Raw genomic sequence first — 24,532 nt, 5'->3', positions numbered from 1 at the left:
AGCTTTAAATAGATGGGATTTTGTAGTGGAATTTAGCTATCATCAGAACACCGGTAGGCGTGACAACATATTGGTGTTATTTTTCGTGAATAATCGCTCATAACTCTTTGCCTGTTTATCATATTTCAGCCAAAGTTGGTACCGAGATGCGCATTTATACCCCCCTTCTGTGTGCCAAATTTCGAGGCAATCGGATATGGCGTTCACATTTTATAGCAGTTTTTGTAAGTGTGCGACAAAAGGAAGAAAATAAGAAGAAAAAAAAAAACGAAGAAACTAAGCCAATTTTTGAAGTCCCATATCTCGGGAAGGCGTGAAGCGATTTCGCTCAAATTTGGAATGTGGAGTGCTGAAGTTGGAGGGCATGTCCACAGCAAAAATCGTCTTGTTTCATCAAGGAAGCACAGAGCTACGGAGGTGCGAAAATTGCATTTTCTTTCTTCCTGTCAATATACTCACGGGTGTTACGCGCCGGCTTCTTGGGCCGCACGACACACTACCGTGTGTCTTGATCTGTAAGGGGCGGTCCACAATTTTCTGATTTTTTTGCGAACGTACAAACCGTACGCTGAGGGGAGGGGGTAAAATTGCATGTACGCTTTTTTTAAAGTCAATCATGTGAGTTGGCGAGAAATCCGAATGTAGTGATAAGGCTCTAGTAGTAAACCTCTACTTATTCAGTGTCCAAATATAAATGGTGGTCTAAAGCAAGCTGTTGCTGTTAATGCATGGGCCCAAGCCAACGCATGATTGGATGAAATTGTGCTTCAGTGAACTCTGAACTCTGGAAAACAGTGTAGCTAGGGTTAGCTACCAATGAAAAGAAGCTTTATAAGCTAAAGGAAAGATAAAGCTCATTAAATCTACAGGTAAAACAGTTAACAGCGTGATAACACGTACTACAGGCTTTATACATTTTTATAACAGCACTTATTTTTCTTTCTCTTTAGACTTAGCCTAGCAATTAACACTGATAAACGATTACAACTGAATAGCTTGTAGCTACACTGCTTGTTGCTTTTGTTTTCTACCTGCAGAAGGTGTTGTTGTGGGTTTAGGAATACTGTTTGGTATGGGAGGCTGGATTATGTGGGTACTAATTTGTTTACACTACATAGTTGTGGGTTGCCTATAGAGAAAACCTGTCTCTGCAGTGTTCACCCACATCTCCGGACTCCAGTCCAACTCAGACAATGGTGAATACCCAACATGTTGCTACTGCAGTGTTGGGATGGTTTTGTATGAACACGTTGAAGATAGCCAACAACTGTTTCTATGATGTGTATGTACACATTTGCAAATGTGCATCAGCTGCAGGTACTAATAGAGGTGTACCGATAATCGGATCGGCTATAATATTGGCCACCAATATGGTAATTTTTAGCAACATCGGTATCGGTACAGAACAGCAGGAGGACCGATATTGCTACCGATATTTATACAGTAGCAATAGTTTGTACATAAACGGATTGTGCATTGGTTTTCTATGTTATTCATGTGGCTGTTTAGTGCCAGTGGCTCTGAAACAAGCGCTACGCTACGAGAAGCCATATAAATACAAGCGGTCTACTGTCTGTTGCTGGAAAGCTTATCACAGTCTTTATAAATGAAGCAGTTATAGAGTACCTTGTTATAAAAAGAAGGGTCACAGGATAACCATGGAAACTTGCTGTACCAGCTTTTTCACAAACCATTAGCTGAATGCAGAAATATCTGTATAAGGCTTCATGGGAGTATACATAAAAATGTTTGTGGGTGCCTAATTGTCTGGATTGCACAATAGAAACCCAAGCTGTATACCACCACAGGCAGAGTATAGCAATGAATACATGCACATGTTGTAGGGTAGGTAAATGTACACTTTTAACTATAATGCAAATATCAGATCGACTATCGGTTATCGGCTTCTTTTGGTGGCATCTATATCGGATATCACTACATGCCAAAAACCCATATCGGTACACCTCTAGGTACTAATGCCCGCTATGTATCTGAATGTTTTTTTTAAGGGTATCAGCTTCAAAAGCATCAAAATGATAAGATGCCTAAAAGACTAAACAAATACCTTATATGAATTTTGCAATATTAAAAAAGTATCCATGTGTTTGCTCTGCTATACAATACATCCATGTGTCAACATTTATACAGTACGCTTTGGGCTGGTGAGGGGGTTAGAAAAAAAGAGTACTCTTTGTACCTTGCAAAAAAGCAGAAAATTGTGGACCATCCCTAAACTACCTTTATTTCCCACATTAAGAGAGCTACAGAAACTAAATGAGTATTATTATGGAATAATCAAGACACACAATAGTGTGTCGTGCGGGCCGAAAAGCCGGCGCGTAACACCCGTGAGTATATTGACAAGAAGAAAGAAAACACAATTTTCGCACCTCCGTAGCTCTGTGCTTCCTTGATGAAACAAGACAATTTTTGCTGTGGACATGCCCTCCAACTTCAGCACTCCACATTCCAAATTTGAACAAAATCACTTAATGCGTTCCCGAGATATGCGACTTCAAAAATTGGCTTAGTTTCTTCGTTTTTTTTCTTCTTATTTTTCTTCCTCTTGTCGCACACTTACAAAAACTGCTATAAAATGCGAACGTCATATCCGATTGCTTTGAAATTTGTCACACAGAAGGGGGGTATGAATGCGCATCTCGGTACCAACTTTGGCTGGAATACGATAAACAGGCAAAGAGTTATGAACGATTATTCACGAAAAATAACACCACTATTTTGTCATGCCTACAGGGTAAACCGCGTATGGAAAGAAGCTGAAAATCGGTGGGTAAATAGGTTAACTATTGAACCTCAAACCTTTTGTGGTTTGAAAGAAATCGAGCTCAAAACCAGGAAGATACAACGAAAAAACCAACAGTGTGTAACAATTACGCAATCGAGATTAGCTAATAAAAAAACGACTGCTTGCCACGCCTACCAGATAAACCGCTTGGGGTAATGCTTTGAAAATCGTTGTACATATGGAGTAATCGTCTTAGAAAGGCTCATCAATGGTGTAGAAGAATCAGACTTAAAGCCACAGAGTTATAACACGAAATCCAACTTGGTGCAACAAGTGCGAGATCGAGATACTCTAATAGAGCAGTCATCCTCACCCTGAAGAGAATTCAAGGGATCAGCTAGAAACAAGAAACCTGTATAGAGATCAGCTACACACAAGTCACCCTGTAGAGAGATCAGCTAGAAGAAGTTACCTTGTAGAGAGTTCAGCTTCAAACAAATCACCCTGTAGAAAGATCAGCTAGAAGAAATCACCTTGTAGAAAGTTCAGTTACAAAGAAACCACCATGTAGAGAGTTCAGCTACAAACTAGTGATCTTGTAGAGACATCAGCTAGAAAAGTTACCTTGTAGAGAGTTCAGCTACAAAGAAACCATTCTGTAAAGAGCTCAGCTGCAAACAAATCACCTGTACAGAATTCAGCTACAAACAAATCACCCTGTAGAGAGATCAGCTAGAAGAAATTACCTTGTAGATAGTTCAGCTACAAACAAATCACCATGTAGAAAGATCAGTTAGAAGAAATTATCTTGTAGAGAGTTCAGCTACAAAGAAACCATTTTGTAAAGAACTCAGCTGCAAACAAATCACCTGTACAGAATTCAGCTACGAACAAATCACCCTGTAGAGAGATCAGCTAGAAGAAGTTACCTTGTAGATAGTTCAGCTACAATCAAATCTCCCTGTAGAGAGATCAGCTAGAAGAAATTTCCTTGTAGAGAGTTCAGCTACAAAGAAACCACCATGTAGAGAGTTCAGCTGCAAAGAAATCACCCTGTAGAAAATTCAGCCACAAACAAATTACCGTGTAGAAAGATCAGTTAGAAGAAGTTACCTTTTAGAGAGTTCAGCTACAAAGAAACCATTCTGTAAAGAGCTCAGCTGCAAACAAATCACCTGCACAGAATTCATCTACAAACAAATCATCCTGTAGAGAGATCAGCTAGAAGGAGTTACCTTGTATATTGTTCGGTTACAAACAAATCACTATGTAGAGAGATCAGCTTGGCACAAAATTCACCTGAATTGTCATTATTAAAATTTTTACCATTACCCTACCATCACAGCCATTTCTTGGCCACCACCTTGGATTTCACATCTTTTTTCACCATAACCTTTCTGAGGGCCGCACACTTTTTTTACAGCTTGGCTGTTTTGGATTAGATAAGCTAGAGAAAAGATTAATGGGAGAAAGGTTAGGGAAATTTTGGAAGAATAATAAGTAAAAGTTAGAACTGTTAGGCTCAGGCCTATATACGATACATGAAACCATATGTTTACACTAACAACCTATTTCACATCTAGCTATATATTGCACACCATCATTGAGCAAAGCATGCATGGCACCTCATGGTGAAAAGCAGCTGAGGGCTTAAGTATAATAGTATGACTTACTGCAAGTAACTATAAAGTCATGAACTAAATTTTGTTTTGTCTGTTTACAATAGATACATTATAATATTATATATAAAGCTAATCAGTGGTGGATGAGGTAGTTGAGCATTCTATTAGAGTATATCGACCTTTTTCTTTTTATGACTTTCAGCCTCACTCCAAGAAGAATAATAATATTCAACAGGATATCATTCCAAGGGGCTTCTGTCTGAGGGGTCTGTCATTACCCTAGAATCCTGTACAAGATTCCGAATCCTACGAAATTACAGCTAGTTCCGTAGCTAGCTGTAACTGGATATCTGGAATCCAGAATTTTGCCTGGAATCTGGGGTTGGAATCTGAAATCTTGCCTGTAAAAAGCTCAACAATACTCTAGAAGGCGAGATAAAAAGTTTTCTGAGCGTAAGGATGATCCAGAAAGTTGCTTTTTATCTTGTAACAAGCAAGTAACTATATAGATCTAACTTTTAAAAACTTGGTATACAATCAATGCAATTTAATTCAAAACAGAATATTAAAATTCAATAATCATAATAATGTTAGTATAAGCACAATGACAATTAGCTACCCTCGACAATTACAAATATATGATGTGTCATACAATAATGTAAACATGTAACTATAAATGTTAGATACCTATAGATTCCACTGCTGCATTCAACACGGTACCACAACTCTACACAAGCAGCATGAAACCATTTATTACATCTATCGCAGCATACCATCTTGTAACCATCACCTGGAATTCAACATAGGCAGTGAACTTCAACTACTTTAGTGCTTAAAATCCTAGACTCACGCTTGCAACGCCGTGCGGAGGGGAATTACTTTATCTGGTAAGTTTCTAGAATCTCCTGTAGATGTGATCGTATATATACCGTAGCATGTTTTACTTGCTGGTGAGTCAGTAGACTATGGAATGGCTATTCATGATGCATGTACTGATGTTTATTAGCTAGAAGTTTGACAAGCACAAAAGTTAAAATGAGAGGCAGAAGTTGCATAAACTATCCTTGTTTGCCATGCCTTTTTCACAAAATTAACTCCTTCCTGTGACCTATTAACCTTATGGTGCCATGGAATCAGTAATGAATTGTCATCAAGTAGTGAGAGCGATACAGAAGTTAAGTCTGTGCATAAACGTAACAGACGCAAGTTAACAGCTTTTGAAGAGAAACATAAGCGAGTGGATAAACTTGTTGCTTAACTTCGTGAAAAGCATAGTGAAAGATTTACAAGCATACAGTATCGCCTATGGGCCAAAATGCTTGATGTTGGAAGCCATAGGTAATGATTATATGAAATAAATCATATGGAATATTGTTACCTTTGTTTCTTTAGATCTACGGACGATCTACCTGGAATCCCAGCCTTTGGTAATCGTGGAAAGCGAGCATTGCCTGCCCGGGCTACAAGATCGCAAGAACCTGAACAGACACCAAGTTTTTCATCAGGGATTTCACCTGGAAAGGTTGTCAATCACTGCAGTAACTATTTGCAACAAATGAGGGATCTTCATCAGCTCTTTCAATGCGGAGCATTGACGGAAGACAAATTCAAGGAACAGAAGGAACTAATTTTAAAGCAACTAAAGAAGTTGAATGCGATATAAGCTTTGTTGCAAGCTTAACTACGTATTTGAACATGTCCTGTGTAGAGGGTGTTATGTGTATGTTATGACTATTATGTTACATTATAATATATATCCTATGGTGTGCCATTTGTTTCAAAATTATGCACTGGCAATGGTGATAATATCAATTCGGTTTGATTGCAAACCGACTCGGTTTTGAAATAAACCGACTCGATTTTAGTCAAAATTGACTGTTTGCAAATATTTAAATTGCGAATTTTTGTCAATGTATTATGTAGGTCTAAATATTTTAAAGCTAAAATTTTTGTGAAATCAGCGAAAATTTTCCCCCTCGAAATATTTAGGCTATATGGTGTTATGTCGCCAACTCTACTATTAGGCTGGCCTCAATTCACTAAGAGTCGATTGTCTTGTAGCTGGAGCCGTTTTGTCTGATTGCACTGATGCATATGTTGATAAAGAACATGAGTCGTCACGGTGATGTCGGGATCAGGGTCAGACAAGATGCATCAGATAATGAGGCAAGTTGTGCTTTTACCTATAAGCTTTTTGCTCATGCAGTCTCGCCCAGCCACTAGTCGGATCATTTTTCTCCCTCCTTTGCCATTGGGTAGGGAAGAAAAGGTCCCAACCAAAAGAAAACGTGGAGGAAAAAGTGGTCCGCTGGCTGTGTCGGTGAGACTATAACTGTTAGTCTGGTACACTGTGGCCTGGTACATAGACGTTCATGTGGTAAAGTCAGTGCCACCAGCAAGGCAAAAACACCGGCCGGGATAATTTTTTTCCTCAGCTATACATTAGTGCCGGGATGAATGCATGAGATCAATATGTCATGGTGCTTACTGTAATGTTTATTTACCACGTAGTTAACTGGGGATGTGAAATTTAGCTCACTCCCATAGTATAACTGAAATACCAAGCATTGTTTTCAGCAGTGTCAGCTATGCAACTGCCTCCTGTTTACTCTAGCTGCGATAAGACATCAAAGTGCATTCACGACTTATTTCATTTATTACCTGGTTCAGTTGTTCAAACATTTACCTTCATTCTCTCCTGTGCACTCAGCTAAGCTACAGAATTTTTGTTTCTTTACAGATGGTAGTAGAAAGCTATGCTAGAGATCTTAGTTGTACATGTAGCTACCACCTTCTTATTTAGTTAATGGGTCAAGAATGAAAATGATCTGGCTGCACAAGACCGGGCTTTTCTTACAATTGGGAGTGAAATGAGGTTTTGAACATTCATTAATATTGTTCTTTTTTGTTTGGATTGTGGTATTGTACCTGGATCTAGTAAACATCTAATAGCTACACTTTATTTGTACTTTTTTTTTTACAAAATAAGCAATAAAGCTATTAGTTGGCTATCAGCTTCTTTTAGCTACATCATCAAATCTACATTGTTCTGTTCATAGTAGCTATTATTTTTGAAGCATTGCCATAATTGCTATGTGCACAATGGTCCATTCAACAAAGTCTTGCTTTTTTATCCCAGGATTCTTGTAAACTTTGCTATGCCCGTGAAGAATAATATGATGCATTATACAACCAAGTACTAAAGATAATAAGAAATCCAGTTAAAATTACATCACAAGTAATGAATTAATGTATGCAGAAACTGCAAAACGTACGGACATGCACTATGAACAAAGGCACAAACATATATTGCTTGCTCATTTTCGTGCTGGTGACTAAAACAGCCTACAAGCAGGTAGTTAAGATGGCCATCCCGTGCCAGCTGTCACCTCATCTTCTGCAGACATAGCGAACCTACAAGAGATATTTCCAGATAAGTCTTTAGGCCTCTTGAAGTTTGTGCTTGAGCTTTGCTCGTGTTCGTTTTTACAAGCTGTTGAGTTTCTGACTTCAGTGACTTCATTATCATCACTGCGAAGTCTGGCAGCAGAGTCTCTAATTACTACTCCTTTAGATGAAAGCCCTCGCATTAGCTTGGATGATGAAGATGAGTATGAAGACTGGCTGACTGCTGCATTAGCCTTCTATAAATACAGTAAGTTTGACAAGCATGCGGCTGTAAGAATCACCATTCATGGCCAAACAGCAGGAGGTGTCCGTAGACAGTTCTTTTTTATTGTGTTCACACAGTTAGTAAAACCATCAGCTACTAGTCTGTTTGAAGGGGAACCATGTAGGCTTCGCCTAGCATACAAAGCCACATCATTGTCATCGGGATTACTACGTACCGTAGGTACAATGGTTGCCCATAGCATCCTCTTAGATGGTCAAGGATTTCCATTCTTAGCAGAGTATTGCTATCATTACCTAACTGGCAATGAAGACCTTGCTATCAACAGCCATAACTAGTGAAGATGTAAGCATGGAAATAAAAGATATTCTTCAAAAAGGTTTGATTAATAAAACTGTACTTTATTATTATTTGTATTGTTCCATCTATATAGTTAGAGAATGTGTAGAAACTGAAGATGAACTGCTGGCTCTTAGTCGTGAAGAACGAGAAAGCTCTGCATTATGATGGAAAAGAGTGGATGTGACCTTCCATTGACAGTATGTGTTATTTGTGCTTTCTTAACTTTACTCTGTTGTATACATATAGGTTGGTAACAAGAAGTGCATTTCTGAAGATGAACTGCTGGCTCTTAGTCGTGAAGAACGAGAAGAGCTCTGCATTATGATGGAAAAGAGTGGATGTGACCTTCCATTGACAGTATGTGTTATTTGTGCTTTCTTAACTTTACTCTGTTGTATACATATAGGTTGATAACAAGAAGTGCATTTCTGAGTGCATTATTCTTTATGATGCTTTATATAAGAGAAAGATTTATCTAGATGCTTTAGCAAGTGGCTTGGAGGTGTTAGGAATGCAATCAATGATTATGTATTTTCCTGATCAGTTCAAGGCAGCATTTGTCTTCAGTGAAAGCCTTACAGGAGATGCTGTTATAGCTAAACTGAAGACAGTGCCGAAATAACAAGAATGAGTGTAGATGAATATCGTATTTGGTGCTATTTGCTGTCATTCCTTCATGAAGCTACTGAAGAAGGTAAATCCATTGTATTTTACATCAGGGTGTAAATGATATATACTTTTATAGATCTCAAAGCATATGTTTGTTACGTGACAGGCTCTCCAAACCTGATCGACACCATTCATGTAAAGTTTGTGTCATATGAAGGTGCAGAGGCTATTTCCAGCAGCACCTGTCATCAGAGGTTGACTCTTTCTACAAATATTCAAGGTGATGAGGAAGAATTTTGTTCTGCTATGAAAGCAGTTGTCCATGATCTGACCTTTACCATGCCGTAGTTTTATTATTACTGACAGTGACTTCTTTTAGTTGTTTTAAATTACTAGCTACCATAATTTATGCTTGTTTGTATGGTGTGGCTAAATCACATGAGCAAATGTTTTGTAAAAGTAATGAAGCATCGGACATCAGGAGCTTATGAGCTGGCGAAGGAGCATGAAACTGAGTTCCATGACAATCCAAATTATGTTACTGCGTTTGTTTTATGTCATGCACAAATGGCACTCCAGCCGCATGAAGTAGAAACCACTGAAAAAGAAGACTCAGCCAACTTTACCACCGCCATGTGTCACTGGTCACACGCAATTTCATATATGGCTTCAAGTAATGAGATTTTGTTTTCCTTATATGGAAACTAATCAGCAATTGAGTTGGATTGTGATGGCACCTGGCAGGCAGTGTAGGTTTCATGCTCCTTCGGACATGCATACGAAGATTTCATTGTCATTGAAAACCTGCTGCTGTACAGTATTCACAAAGTCATTATGTGCATTTAGTCTTGAAATTGAGAAATACAGAAAGTGAACATGTACAATATTTAATAATTGCTGTTTGAAATCAATGTAATGCTGGATGCTGCTGTGTTAGCATAGGATGGGATACTAGAGATATCCATGCTAAGACCCCACCCTCAAGAGAACAACATGAGCAACAAAGAACATCAAGTTCGGTAATATCTCTTGTGGTTCATAAATAATGCAAATGTTGCAGATTTGAAGAAATTTTTGCAGTTTGTCACAGGGTCCATTCACAGTACTGGCTGTGTTGTGATGGACTTTGATTCTACAAGTAAAGCAATAGCTGTTAGCAGAAGCTGACCCTTTTTTAGGAATATAGTGGATCAAGAGACTTTTGTGTTTGGTTTGCAAGCCCTTACAGCAGAAGAGTCATATACAATGCTTATAGGCAGGCATGATTGAGAACTTGTGGGAAAACTGATTGATAATGTTTAATTTTTAGTTTTCCGTGAACTATAGGTGTGTTTTTTTATGCTTTCACAGTTGCTTTGAGTAGTACATAACAACATTTGATTCAGGTAAACTGTTTTGATGCATGTAGCAATGTGAATGACTGTGGTAATACCTATGTGAACAGATTTACATGTTTATAGTATAGCTAAAAAGTACATACATTAATGGATAGCTAAACCTGTGTGTGCATAGCATACATTACAACTGAAACTTTACAGCACTGCATGCAAAGTTAGCATATAGTACTCCAATTCTCAACTACCTGTTATTATTTAATCGGTGGCTGATGTACACAATCCATAGCATGATATAAATTTCTGATGATACGAAAAAACCATAATACAATAGACCCTCGGTTATCCGAAATCAGAAATGACTGCTCTATTAGTAGAGATTTCCAACTAAATTAAATAATTAACATTTCATGCATTTATTGGTATGAAAAATATTGTGCTATTTGTCAGGGTCATCTTAGTGCAAACCCCACCCTAATTGGTGGTTCCTATCAAAAGATATAAGCAAAAGAAGTTGACAGTGCGATGATTCTTGCGTACAGTATTTTCAATGCTTATTACATGTATCACATGGCACCAAACACAATATTCAAAGTGTCATAAATCTAGATAGGAAACTAATAATGACATGAAATTTTCACCACATAAATATTTTATGGAGAACAGCATATGAGCTAGGTAAAACCTCTCAAGAGTGACCACTTCTTTGTAGACTGACCACTCAGAACATTACATGAATAAAGCACAAATAGAAGTGTGTGTATTGTGTAATACTAAGTATACACAGGTACCTAATACATTTTCAAGGATAACTAACTAGAAAAATCAGTAATATTATATAACGTGGTAAGTAATGGCATCACAAATCACAATTAACAGCTGGGAAAAGCTGACATATTCTGGCATGGCTACACTGCTTTCTTTTGTGTGTGTGTGTGTGTGTGTGGAGGTGGGAGTTGTCTAACTGGATGTAGCTACCAACTGAAATCATACCACACATAATTATAGCTAAGGCAAAACATAATAGCTACACAAATCTGCCTTCTGTGTTCACCCTCAAGTGCCTAACTGGTATAAAAATGAATACGAAGAGGATATTATGTTGTTATTAAGCCAAGCAAAAGCTGTGAAAATTTTAACACCATAAAAAGGCTGAAAAACTTCACCCATAATGATATGATCCCCATCAATTCCTACAATTACAACTATAGCATAACAGCTAACCATACAATATCATCAAGAGTTCATATACAGTAGTAAGGGATGCACATACTCTGTTACTACTGTATTACACTCCATATCATCATAGCGGGATGCGCATTTCTTTATAACCATATATCAACCATCTTGTAGCTCTACAAATTCCAAACTACTTAGCATTCCAATAGCACGTACACTGTAAAACATAAAATGTATCCTTCATACCATTATGAAATTAAGGGACCTTAGGGTGAAAAGTGCAAATTTACAATATCCCTAACTATCTGAACAAATGTAAAATTTTCATTATTACAAAATACATCTACTCATGTTGTATACATTTGAAAAAAATTTGGTGGTATATTGCTATAAACATCAATGTTTTTTTTTATATTACAGGGGTGTGTAATTACATATTTTAAATAAATGTGGTATTTTAATTGATGCACATTGTTTAATTTTATATCCAACTTTAATAGTGCTGTTCATAGCCTTTACACATGGGGCAATTGGAAACAGTGGAAATGGAAACTGGAAATAGAAAGTGGAAAAAGAAAATGGAAATGGTCAAATCGTCATATAAATGTACCCTAGAGTGAACCCTTGTTTAGTGGCCACCTTCTTATAAAAACCACCTCTGTACAAAGACCACATTGTAATTAGATCTCAAAGATGGCTAACGACCACTTTTTGGTCACCTTTGATAAAGACCACCTCATTACATAGTAATATTTAGTAAGCTTCAAACATGTATTTCATGACTCATATCAATGCTATCTTTTTGTCCACATGTACATTTCACTCAAGTCATATACCATCATCACTTAGTTTGCACCAGCATAGATAATACTATGGCACCAGAACGTGTCAAACAAAAATATTCCATGCAAGTGAATGTAGCTATGTAGTACACTACAAACTACTATATCAACAAAGAGCCTAGTCTTTTAGCTGTTTTGATGACATAGGGTGTTTGGAACCTAGCAATTATTGCAATGTAAAGAAGTGGCCTTTGTATAGAGGTGATCTTTATAAAAGGTGACCATGAAGTGGTCGGTATGCCTTAACCATCTTTGAGATCTAACTATAATTATGGTCTTTGCACAGAGGTGGTCTTAAGAGGTTCCACTAAACAAGGGTTTTACTCTAGGGTACATTTATATGATGACTTGACCATTTGCACTTTCCGTTTCCAGTTTCCATTTCCACCATGACATAAATATCAAACTATAACAATTAGATACATAGGCAGTGGAGACAGGGGGGGCCACTTTTATGGGACACTGTTTGCAAGAAAAGATCAAGATACCCTAATAAAACACAGTCAGGATCTGGATACTCTAATAAAGCAGTCACAGTATTCAGAGAAGCAGTGTAGCAAGCTACTTTGCTACATATGTGTAGTTATAAATAAGGAGATGTAATTGGTGGAAAGCAACTAGCAAGTAGTGACTTTTTTTTGGTATTCAACTTACAGCTGGCCTGGCCCCCTCACTCTTTGCATGCTTTTATGCAGCCTTTGTGGCTGTGCCAGGCAAATAATGGCTTGAAGAGCTAGCCAATCTTATCATGAAATAATGGAAATGGACCGCCCACCCGCCTGCATGCAAATATGCCTGAAACCAGGTCAGGAAACAGAGAATTTATTTGGAGTGGCCTAATGGCAATGCATGCATGGTGGAAGTAGTTATATAATTAGGTAAGCAGGGCTAAATCCACAATACTCGATTACTTGTGTCCCTATTGTAAGTGTTCTAAACTATCCAACCATATAAATTTTAATTATTTATGTAGATGAGTAAGTGTCTTTGTATGTTGTCTACATGCATGTACAGTATTAACCAGTATTAGCTACAAGTAATTATTTTGGGAAGTTGGCACATATGCCATCTGACCCTCAACACCACCACTCTATTTTTGTACGTAGCTATTTTAATTAATTCTGTAATCTTGCTTCTGGTGTTGTAAAGCAATAATGAAAATAATAAATAAATTCAGCCGGTTTTAGTAGAAAGTATACTTGCTTTACCTCAAATTGCTGTAGGTTTGCAGTAAACTGTGCATGCCCATTAGTTGCACCTACCATTACTTCGAACAATACTACATCTCCACTTCACACAATCCCACTGTTCTTTCTGCTGGAGGCTGCGTCACTGTGAAAGCACCAAGTTGATATTTTGCGTATTACGAAAATACGCTACTCTATTTTACGCCGGCGTTACAAATACCGAATCTAATTTTTGCGTGTCTATATTATTATTAACCTCAATTTTTGCGAAAAAAGATTCGATTCTTTGTGTGTACAAAAACCGAGTTGATTTTTGCAACGTACTGAAACCGAGTCGTTTTTTGCAATTGACCCACTAAGAGGCACACCATCGGTTTATTTTAGGATCTACTCGGTTTGCAATCAAAACTGAGTCAATTTATCTTAGGACCGACTCGGTTTGCAATCAAAACTGAGTCAATTTATTTTAGGACTGACTCGGTTTGCAATCAAACCAGGTCGATATTATCACCATTGCCAGTGCATAATTTTGAAACAAATGGCACACCATAATATCCAGCGTTATTAATGTATGCTTTACAGTTGTTAGGAGCGATGAGTTAAATGCCATTAGTAAGATAGTATGCGTTGATAAAGATGTGTCGAACAGGATGCTGTTGGCTTGTAAATAATGTTTCACTTCACCAAATGCATTTTCAGTTGGGTTCATGTCAGGCGAGTAAGAAGGAAGGAATCTAATCAGAGCACCTGTTGCATTAATCATGCTAACAACTGAATCAATGTGATAGATTGATGCATTATCCATAATCACAACAGAAGTATTCTGGCTATCAAAAGGATTTAAAATCGGAACTAACATGGTAGAAACAAAATGTAAAAAGGTATCACCATTAACACTCCCTTCAGTTATATAGACATCATGATTCCCTCACTGGAAAGTATGCCAATACTAGAGTAACGCACACCTCTAAGTTGCAACTGATGGTCTTGGGGTCCTTGGCCTCTTATACCGTACCCATACTTACGAAGGGAATTTCTACGATCGCAACCTGTCTCATCTATCCATAGGATCATTGTGTTGGGAAAAACTGCCATCACTTCAGCTACAAACTTGATGCATTCTGACTCTGATTGCTGAAGTGGAATGTGTTGCAGTTTTTGATAAGTAAACCCAAACTTTCTTAGTCCTCGACAAATGGTAGATAAGTGTACCACTATCCCAAAACGAATGCACAACTCATGTTGCAATTCTCTTAGGTAAATTCCTGGTCTAGTTAATAAAAGATTTATCAAAAATAGAGTTTTACCTTCATTAAGCACAGGATGTAATCCATTGTGTTTTATGCTCTTTCTCACTTCCCCAGTAAGATTAAATCTTTTGGCGTACCTGTAGACAGTTCTTGTGCAAACATACAAGAACCTGGCCACTTCTGATGTTTCCATCCTCAAGAACATGTGCAACCACACAATGCGCCAACGCAGATCTTCAGAATACGAAGCAGGCATGATAATATCCTTATTTGGTCGCGATATTTCAAATATTAACATCTGATTTCTAAGATTTGATTGGTTCTATTTCACGTGATACGATTGACAATCTGTGTGTACTGACAATCGATTCGCAAAAGGCGATATTGCTGTTGAGGCTTTAGTATCACAATTACTATTTCCTACAGAGATACTGTTATCTGCTATTCATGATCTTGTTGGTGAGGAGGCATAAATTGATAAGAGAATATGTGACCGGATCTGTGAAAGCAGAACATAATCACATTTTTTCCGAATTACTGTTTATTAAATATTTATAATCTACATAGCCAAGTGTACCCACTGGCAATATTTCAGCTTCATATGCCAATAACTATCACTGCTTGAAGTTTCTTAGTTTACTAGAGTGGTATATCCCCAGTATATGGAACAGTTAATTGTTTGGAATTTTAGTAGCTTTTCAGTAAACCTGCATTCACTGATGTTTACTGAGAGTTTAAAACTTAGTAAAACAATTATGTTCCATATACTTAAAGTTACTGACATTTTACTATCAGTATAACTGGGCACAACTACAGTAAAGCAGCTTAACAAATTAGTAAACTAAGAACCTTCAAGCAGTGTATGAGAGTTACAGCCCTACAAAGTAGCAACAAGAGAAAAATCAATTTGTACAGCAAGTATAGGGAGAATAAATTACAGGCGCTTACAAAAACAGTTGTAACTTACCAACAGATTGAGGTACGGAGCTAAACTTTTGACCATCGTGTTCACCATGAACATGATGGCCACTTCACCTTTTCAGCCGTTCAGATGCAATTTGCATGTCTGGCACCATTATATGCTGCATAATTATATAAATGAGTACTAAGAATAATAAGAAATACGGTTAATTGGTAGGTTGTCCTGTGCTATTTTGTATGTGCCCCGGCCTAATAATAATACCTGTATGTACTGTTCATAATTAGTATCTCTGTACCTTGATTATGGTGTCATTGTGTATATAACTAACTCCATGCAGGACCCTGATTTTGTGTGGCACATGGATGGGTATGACAAGCTGAAACCTTTCGGCTTCTGTATATACGGATGTATAGATGGGTCAGTGTATTACGTGAACGTTACAGTACATGCATGGTGTGAATCTGAGATGTGACCTTGTGGTTTTTGTCACTTGTAAATACCAGGGACCGTATGATAGTTACTGTAACCCCAAGAATGAAAGGAAGACAGAAATATTCAATGTGGATGTCGACATATTCATACATAGCTAGTGCTTACAACTACAAGCACAGTAAGCATTAAATGAAGCCAAACACATTGTATCATCAATTTTACTGGGATAGAAGAAGCCAGTTGCATTCCTATAGTTATTGTAACAGAAAAACGATTGCTACGATTTACACCACTCCACTCTAGTTGACTATTCGTTATCACTAATTAGTTGATTACATCATGTGCACAATAATTACATCATCATCATTACATCATCTACAATTATTAAAGGTTTCCTACACTCCCCAGGTTTGATACAGTCAAACAACAACAAAAAAATGCCTATTACATAAAATGCCTACAAAAGTCAAACAAATAAAACTGGCCTAGTAAGAATTTAACCTATACAAAAGTAATTCAATTTAAACGTCCTGACAATTCAATTCAAGAGGTACCAAATGTGTGATACTCCGTTTCAGTAATCGTGGTGAATCACCAACCTTGATGATGGCTGCTTTAACTTGATTGTCATTCCCAGTGATCAGCTCCATGAGAACAGCAAGCTTCCAAAACATCCTCTTAGTACCATCATCCTTCAGTAGCATTAAAATCCAGTAATTTTCCCTCAAGGTAGATAACGTTGTTTCTACCCCACTGTGTTTCACCCTCAAGTGAGCATCTAGGACAAGAAATTTGAAATAAGGATGATCAGGCTGTAAAAGGATCGGATTGTTGCAGCTAAGTAACAGAGGAATTTCCCAATCTTCTTGACATCTCAAGATGTGGTTGCTATCAAGCTTCAGCCTGAATTGAAGAACTCTAATCGGTTGCGGTGACTTGGCAGTCTCAAGAAATTGAATCTTGATCTCTGGTTGAAACTGAGCAGCCTGAATAGACCGAATCCAGTAAACCTCAGCATTAAGAATCTCAGATGCATTCAATTGAACCAAAGCACTGTTCTGACGTGAAACATGGTCATGTCGTCTGGTATTCTTGACAAAGCGTAAAATATAAGCAGTTGTATTCAAAAGGGACTTGAGGTTACTGAATCTTGTAGTATCAATGATCTGGTCAAGCTTAGGAAATCTAGTAACAGGGTTACTAGGGATTGCAAGGATACGAGAAGCGGCTATTGATGATTCCGTTAATTCTGACTGCACAACCTCATCCATATCACAACATTCATCTGTTAGTGGCCATTTCTCCTCATCCAATTGTAGGAATGCAGGTCCATTCCACCACAGGCTGCTTGAAGTCAGCTCTCCACCACTAATGCCACGAGATGGTAAATCTGCAGGGTTTAAAACACCAGTACAATGTCTCCAATGAGATCGATTGGTCAGTTGATGAATCTCATTGACTCGGTGGCTAACATATTGTTTCCAGGGTTTACTGTTTTGAATCCAGTAGACGACAGTCATAGAGTCTGTCCAATAAAATGTTTGAACCTGGTTTGGTAAAGAAGTCAACACAGAATGGGAAACTCTCGATAATATCAGGGAACCTAAAACTCCAATTGTGGGATTGACTGCTGCTTAATTGGAGCCACCCTGGTTTTAGAAGCCACAATCTGTATGTCTACTCTCCCATCTGGAAAAACTGAACGTAAATACGCTACTGCTGCATAGGCTTGACAAGAGGCATCACTAAAGCCATGTAACTGAATTGACACTGGAGTTGTGTTTGTGAAGAAATAGCATCTTTGGACTCTGAGGTTATTGAGTGTCTTGAATTCACTTAGGAGTGATTTCCAATTCTTGAAATCATCTTCTGCAAGTGTGTCATCCCAATGAGAACCTTCTTTACACAGGGTTTGAAACAGAACTTTCAGTCGGATAACAAAAAGACTTAGCAACCCCAAAGGATCAAAAATCTTTGCAGTAACCTTCAGCAGTGATCGTTTGCTACATGGCAAACTAGCTGAATAATCTATCAACTCTTGAAGATTGAATACGAACTGATCAGTTTCACAGTCCCACACTAAACCAAGCAGTTGAGGGATGACCCATCAGCAGGAGTAGGCAGAGTAGTTTCAGATTTAACAAAAGACTCTTCTTCTTCATTTACAGCAGATGATGGATCGACCACATTCTGCTCCTGCGATTGAGATTCTGCCCTCTGAATTTTAGTACAAAGTTCTGCAGAATTGGAGTTCCACATCCCCTTGCCTCAACCTCCACCTTAATTACTTCCAACAATTCATCTATTTTCCACACCTCACTCTTTGTCTCTCGGGAAATTCTGAATTCCACTCAACATGGGCCAAAATGACACAAATTCCACTCAACATGGGCCCATCGCACACTAATACAAACAAGAGATTAAAATATGGTTGTAGTCCAGCATTTCTAAGACTGCTCAGGGTCATTCATTTCAGCTATAAGCTAAACCTTACATTTCACCATTGTCCAAAGACTCCAAACATGGACTTCAAATACAAGAAATTAATCCATGTGGTAAATATTCTTGATATCATTGAACAAGACATGCCAAATCGATCTGCAAGAACTTGCTCTAGATGCCCCAGCCTGAGTCTTACCAGCACAAGAAAAAATTCTTCAATAGGTGCTAACGTTCTTGGACAGCCCTTCTTTTTTTTCACCAGCACTGTCCTCAACTTTTGAGTTCCAGTATATTAACCCTTTGTTACCTAAAAACCATTAAAGTGGCACGCATACCCCGTTACCTGAATTATTTTAAGCAAAATTTTGTATATTACACAGGCGTGAACTCACCACTGTAACTCTTTAACTAAGGATCCTTCGTGACTGAAAAGCGGCCTGAATACTGTCCATTAACTGCTCTACAAGGTGAGGTGTTGTTTAAATAATAATTGTAACATCATCGCTATTTTTTTTAGAATACGCGTGCATCTTTTGTTTGCGATGGCCACAACTTCGTCATGGAAACAGTCAGCACTGCCAAATTTGGAAGAAATACTCTGGAATGATACATTGACATACAATAACGTTTACAGACACATAAAAAATCACTTGATCAAGTTATGATTTCTACAAAAATGCTATCACATTTGTTTACAAGCTTACATAAAATAAGAAAAGACAAATCTGTATAATGGCGTGATTTCAGCCATCTAACTTTCGAAGTACAACTCTTCCGTGGTCGATCAAACACAGCAGGTACTACTTCTGCACTACGCCTAGGCCTTCCCTTCTTTCCCCTTGAGCTGAAATTCCCTATAAGCTCTAAAGCCAAACTTTTCCTAAATTCTAAGTGGGACCTATACTGCTTCTTCTGTCGCCCAGTCCTAGCTATTCCTGGGCAATGATTTGGGCTGACAGACTCAAGAATGTAGGAATTTACAATGGACAAATCAAAAAAAAAACCAGAACATTCGCATGTACCACCTAGATTTTGATCTACGAGAACATGTGTATGACCTACGCAATTGATCAGCCAAGTCTACCCCTCCCATGTTCTGGTTGTAGAGATTAACTGACCGTGGACAGCTGAAGTCAGCTAGGCTGCCATCAGCTAGTTTCCGAGACACAGAAGTAATGTCTGTGTGATCACAAATGGTGTCATTAAAACATACAGGTTTCCTATCCCTCCAAACAAAACAGTGGACTTTATTGTCTATGACTTGTGAGGTGATGTGCTCTCATGCCTTGACCTGGGCCTTACTATATTTCGGAAAATGTTTCCTATTTGACACCACAGTCCTGATGCAATAGATTTTGAAATCCAATAGCTCAGCCAAAAGTGTGGGACTGGAAAAGAAATTGTCAAAGTAGAGATGATAGTTTTTACCCCTTAATGGTTCGGACAAATCTTTAACTACCCTTGACCCCAAATTCTTTTCCGTGGTCTGGCCTACCTTTCCCGTATATACTTGGAAGCTACATGTATACCCATTTTTGCTATCACACCTACACCACACTTTAAAACCTTGCTTGATTGGCTTTTTGGGCATGAATTGCTTCAGGGATGACTGACCTTTATAAACGATCATGGCTTCATCTATGGAGTTCTCCCTGTGTGGATTGTAAAGGGCCAAAAACTTGCGTGAGAGGTGATCAGCAATGGGACTAATTTTGTGCAGCTTATTATAATTATCATGTCCCCGTGGAAAAGTCTTGGTATTGTCATTGAAATGCAAATTCCACAAGATCTCAAAAAAACCATCTCTAGCAACACTAAATGTTCCCCATAAATACGTTCTTGGGACCAATGATCACGAACCCCGGGGTAGCCTAACTATTCCCATCACGATCCATACCCCTAAGAAGGCCTTTAGTTCATCTACAGTTAGAGGCCACCTCCATTTAGAACCCTTTTGAGAGGCATACAAGTTGGTTTCATCTACAATGTGCCTAAAAAGATCGTCATCAAAACTCTGCCCAAAAAAATCCATTGCCGTAGCTGTTGGTGGCAGGGGTGTTGTAGGACCCACAGGCTCAACAAATGGATCCCCCCTGAGAGGAATAGAGGCACTAGCAGTTGTAGTAGAAGGTGGAGGAATGGGACAAGTTAAATTTGACAAATCAATAGAAACACCTAACCTATTTGGTACTCTGCTTAAATTAGAAATGTTAATAGAGATTCCTAGGGAGCCACTTTCACTAGAACTGCTGTTGCTACTGCCCCCTCCACTCACGCCTGCAATCTCATTCCCTCCAGTACTTTCGGTCAGTGCAGAAACATCTTCAGCCTAAAAGGAATACATTATCAACAAGACAAACTGTTCAGTGACATACCAGTATTCTCCCAGTACCACTCTCCAACACTCGACCACTTCCAGTCGAGCGTTCTTCTTGTATTTATAAATACAATTACAGTGAGTAGCTGACAATGGAAGAAAGTGTGACATACATCATCATCAGTAGCTTCCAGTCTCCTGATCATCCACTTCAGTGAGGCTACCTTTGGGTGGTGGAATCTGTCCAATGTTGTTGTCGTCATCATCCGATGGTGGAGGTTCCCAGTCTTGGAGACCTAACCAGTACTAAAAATAGCTGCCATATAAATATTCCCTTGCCAAAGAAGTACAAATAACCTTAGAAGAAACTAATACAACCATTGTTATGGGTAAACAGCATTTGCATTTTGAATTATAAAAAAAGAACAAAAAGAAATCGTTGTTTATGAGTGGTAGATTTGTCCGTCCTATTTTATGTATCCAGTGTCGAAGTAAGTTCTTGTTATGTAAAGGTACTCAATGGTATGACAACTCCGGCTTCTTCACAGAGTCATTACTGCAACCTGGAACGGCACAAAAGTGAACCGTTATCAATACCAAGCTCACAAAAGTGAACCATTATCAATATCAAGCTTTCCTAATAAACACGCAACCCCCTGTTCCGTAATTTCTAATGTTCTAATTTTTCATTATGAAAATGTGCCATTAATAATTACACAACCAAGTAATAACATAAATACAAATTTAAAGTTTCATCATTATACGTCATAAATAATTAATGTACGACGAAACAACGTGTACAAATACACACTCACCGGTTTTGCATTTGAAATTAATCGAAGGGAAAACTAAACATAGGAATTTTCTTTCCGTGCTCAGGTTAATTATATAGACTCCATATAATGCCAAGTAACAACAAAACAATAGGTTCCGGTGCCAAGCAATAATGTCTGCGGTGCGCCCTAAATAACGATTGTTGCAACTGTTTCAAAAATTTGTTAGAAGTTATACTTCAAGAAACTGCGTTGTATGCTTCCTTCTAGGTAAGTTCTACTGTAGTTTAAACCTTAATAATGAATACTGTACGTCAACAAAATATTTGGTAGAGATAAAATGTTAGAATACAATAAGCCTCGTGTTCATGTATTAACCGAAAGGACGTTTGTTCATGTATTAACCAAAAGTACGTATTGTGTATATATAATTATAAGTGTTTCCATCCATTTAGGGTGATTAAAACGAACAGCGCGCTTGAGTTCTCACGAAACATGATAACTCTTATACAATGAAGGATAGCCATAGGTTGTTTTAACCAAGTACGACATGTGGTGAGGACCTTTTATGTTATATGTCTAATATATATTGTATTAGCAATACTAATGCTAATATGTGGGGATATTGAAGTAAACCCTGGGCCCAGGCTTTGTACAGTAGTATACCCAGGCTGTGATGAAACAGTAAACATAAGATACAAAAAATGTACATGTGGCTATATTTTACAAAGAAAAAAGGACAGGCACCAATTCAATGGCTGGTTTTAATGTTTCTAGTGGACGTAAAATTGGTACAACCGTGTTACGGTGGATAATCTCTTTACTAACATGCGGTTGTAATGTTCTAATTAAATCACACTCGGCCACGCCCTCCCACATTCGTATCTCAATGTACATAACACCCCCCTCTACAAAAGAAGAAAAAAACATGGGGAGACAGCAATGTGTCCTAATACATAACTAGCTCAAAATTTTGAATGAAAATAATGTGTGCAAGTAGTTCAATCAGTGCTGGTCAAAACTTAAGCCCTAGACAGAGCATCCGCAATAACATTGTCCTTGCCACGGATGTGGTGAATCTCCATGTTGTATTGTTGGTACAGCATGCTCCATCTTTGGTTAGAATTCTTCATTTTTGTTCACAAACACAAGAGGGTTATGATCAGTATATACGATGACCGGATGTAAAGTCGTGTTCAAATACACATCAAAGTGCTGGAGGGCTAGCAGTAATGCCAAAGCCTCTTTCAATTGTGGAGTAATTCACTTGGTGTGGGTTAAACTTATGAGAGAAGTAAGACACTGGGTGTTCAATCCCTTTCTCATCAACTTGCATCAAAGCTGCTCCTGCACCCATGTGACTTGCATCTACCATCAACCGAAACTGTTTGTAAAAGTCAGGTGCCTGTAGTATAGGTTTTGAAGATAGCATCATTTTAACCTTTATAAAAGCAGCTTCACAATCGATACTCCAACTATACTTCTGGGCTTTCTTCAGCAGGTTTGCAAGTGGGGTAGTGATCACCGAGAAATTATGACAAAAGCGACGGTAGTATCCTGCCATCCCCAGGAACCTCATAAGTTCTTGTTTGTTGTGAGGCGCTGGATATTCAAGTAGAGTTTGAGTCTTGGCATCGGCTGGTTTCACTTGGCCATTCCCAACCACATGCCCCAGAAACATTACTTCAGCATGACCAAATTCACTTTTACCCAAATTGACAGTGAGATTAGCTTGGGAAAATCGAATAAAGATAGCACGCAATTGAGAGAGATGTTCTTGCCAGGCGTCACTGTATATAATAACATCATCTATGTAGGCTTCACAACACTCCAGACCCCCAACACTCTGTTGATCATTCTTTGGAATGTGGAAGGAGCATTCTTCATGCCAAACGGCATGACTCGGTATTGATATAGTCCTTGTGGTGTTACAAAAGTGGACAGCTGTTTTGCTCTTTCTGTAAGAGGAACTTGCCAGTATCCTTTTAGAAGGTCCAGGGTGGTTACATATTTGGCTTTTCCAACTCGATCGATACAATCCTCTATTCGTGGGAGAGGAAAAGAGTCGGTCTTGGTCACTGTGTTTACCTTCCTGAAGTCAGTACAAAAGCGAAATGTGCCATCTGGCTTAGGAACAAGAATACATGGGCTGCTCCAATCACTATAACTAGGCTCAATGATTTTATTTTCCAGCATATAGTCTATCTCTGCCTTCAAATACTCCATCTTGATCGGGTTAACCCTATAAGGGTGTTGCTTACATGGCTGAGCAGTGTCAACATCCACATCATGATAGATAGACTTAGTACACCCAGACACATCAGGAAACAGATGTTTAAATTCGATCAGTAGTTCTGGCCTTCGTTAAAACCCGGAACGGACCGGACCGGACCGGACCTGAATTTTATTGTTGAGGAGCGCGTATCCAACTAAAATAAATTTCGGTGCGCTTTCAAGGGATACAGGACGTGGACTCCGTTCTTCATTTGCACTCAGGGCACGATTGTCTACTGATATCCAGAGTGGCTGATGGTGATTTCGAAGCAAATATAGTCGTATACTGGTATTTATACAAGTTTGCGAAGCGGAAACGTAGCGTATTACAAGGACTGGATACTCTCACCGTAGCTAACAATGGTGGCGAGATACAAGCTAGCTAAGACTGGTCACTGATAATATACCTGGACTGATCTACATACCGTACGCAAGGAAATTTATACGCGAGAGAATTTGACGAATCGGGTTTGATTAGTCAAAATTTTCTTAAGTCTAAATTTCCTTGCGTAAGGTATGTATACAGATCAGTCCAGTTAGCTATATTATCTATTACCAGTCTTAGCTAGCTTGTATGTCGCCACCATTGTTAGCTTCGGTGAGAGTATCCAGTCCTTGTAATACGCTACG

General features: G+C 38.4%; 1 protein-coding gene across 1 annotated transcript; it reads right to left on the bottom strand.

Moving 5' to 3' along the window:
- Positions 1-16,617: 16,617 nt before the first annotated feature.
- LOC136244849 (uncharacterized) lies at positions 16,618-17,616 on the bottom strand. The gene has a single exon (XM_066036393.1). It carries the CDS (start codon positions 17,614-17,616, stop codon positions 16,618-16,620), a length of 999 nt encoding a protein of 332 aa, XP_065892465.1.
- Positions 17,617-24,532: the final 6,916 nt, after the last annotated feature.

This window comes from Dysidea avara, chromosome 14, assembly GCF_963678975.1.
Source record: "Dysidea avara chromosome 14, odDysAvar1.4, whole genome shotgun sequence".
NCBI classification, from domain to species: Eukaryota; Metazoa; Porifera; class Demospongiae; order Dictyoceratida; family Dysideidae; genus Dysidea; species Dysidea avara.
Note: the sequence above shows the minus strand (reverse complement) of the source record. Positions and strands in the feature narration are given on the sequence as shown.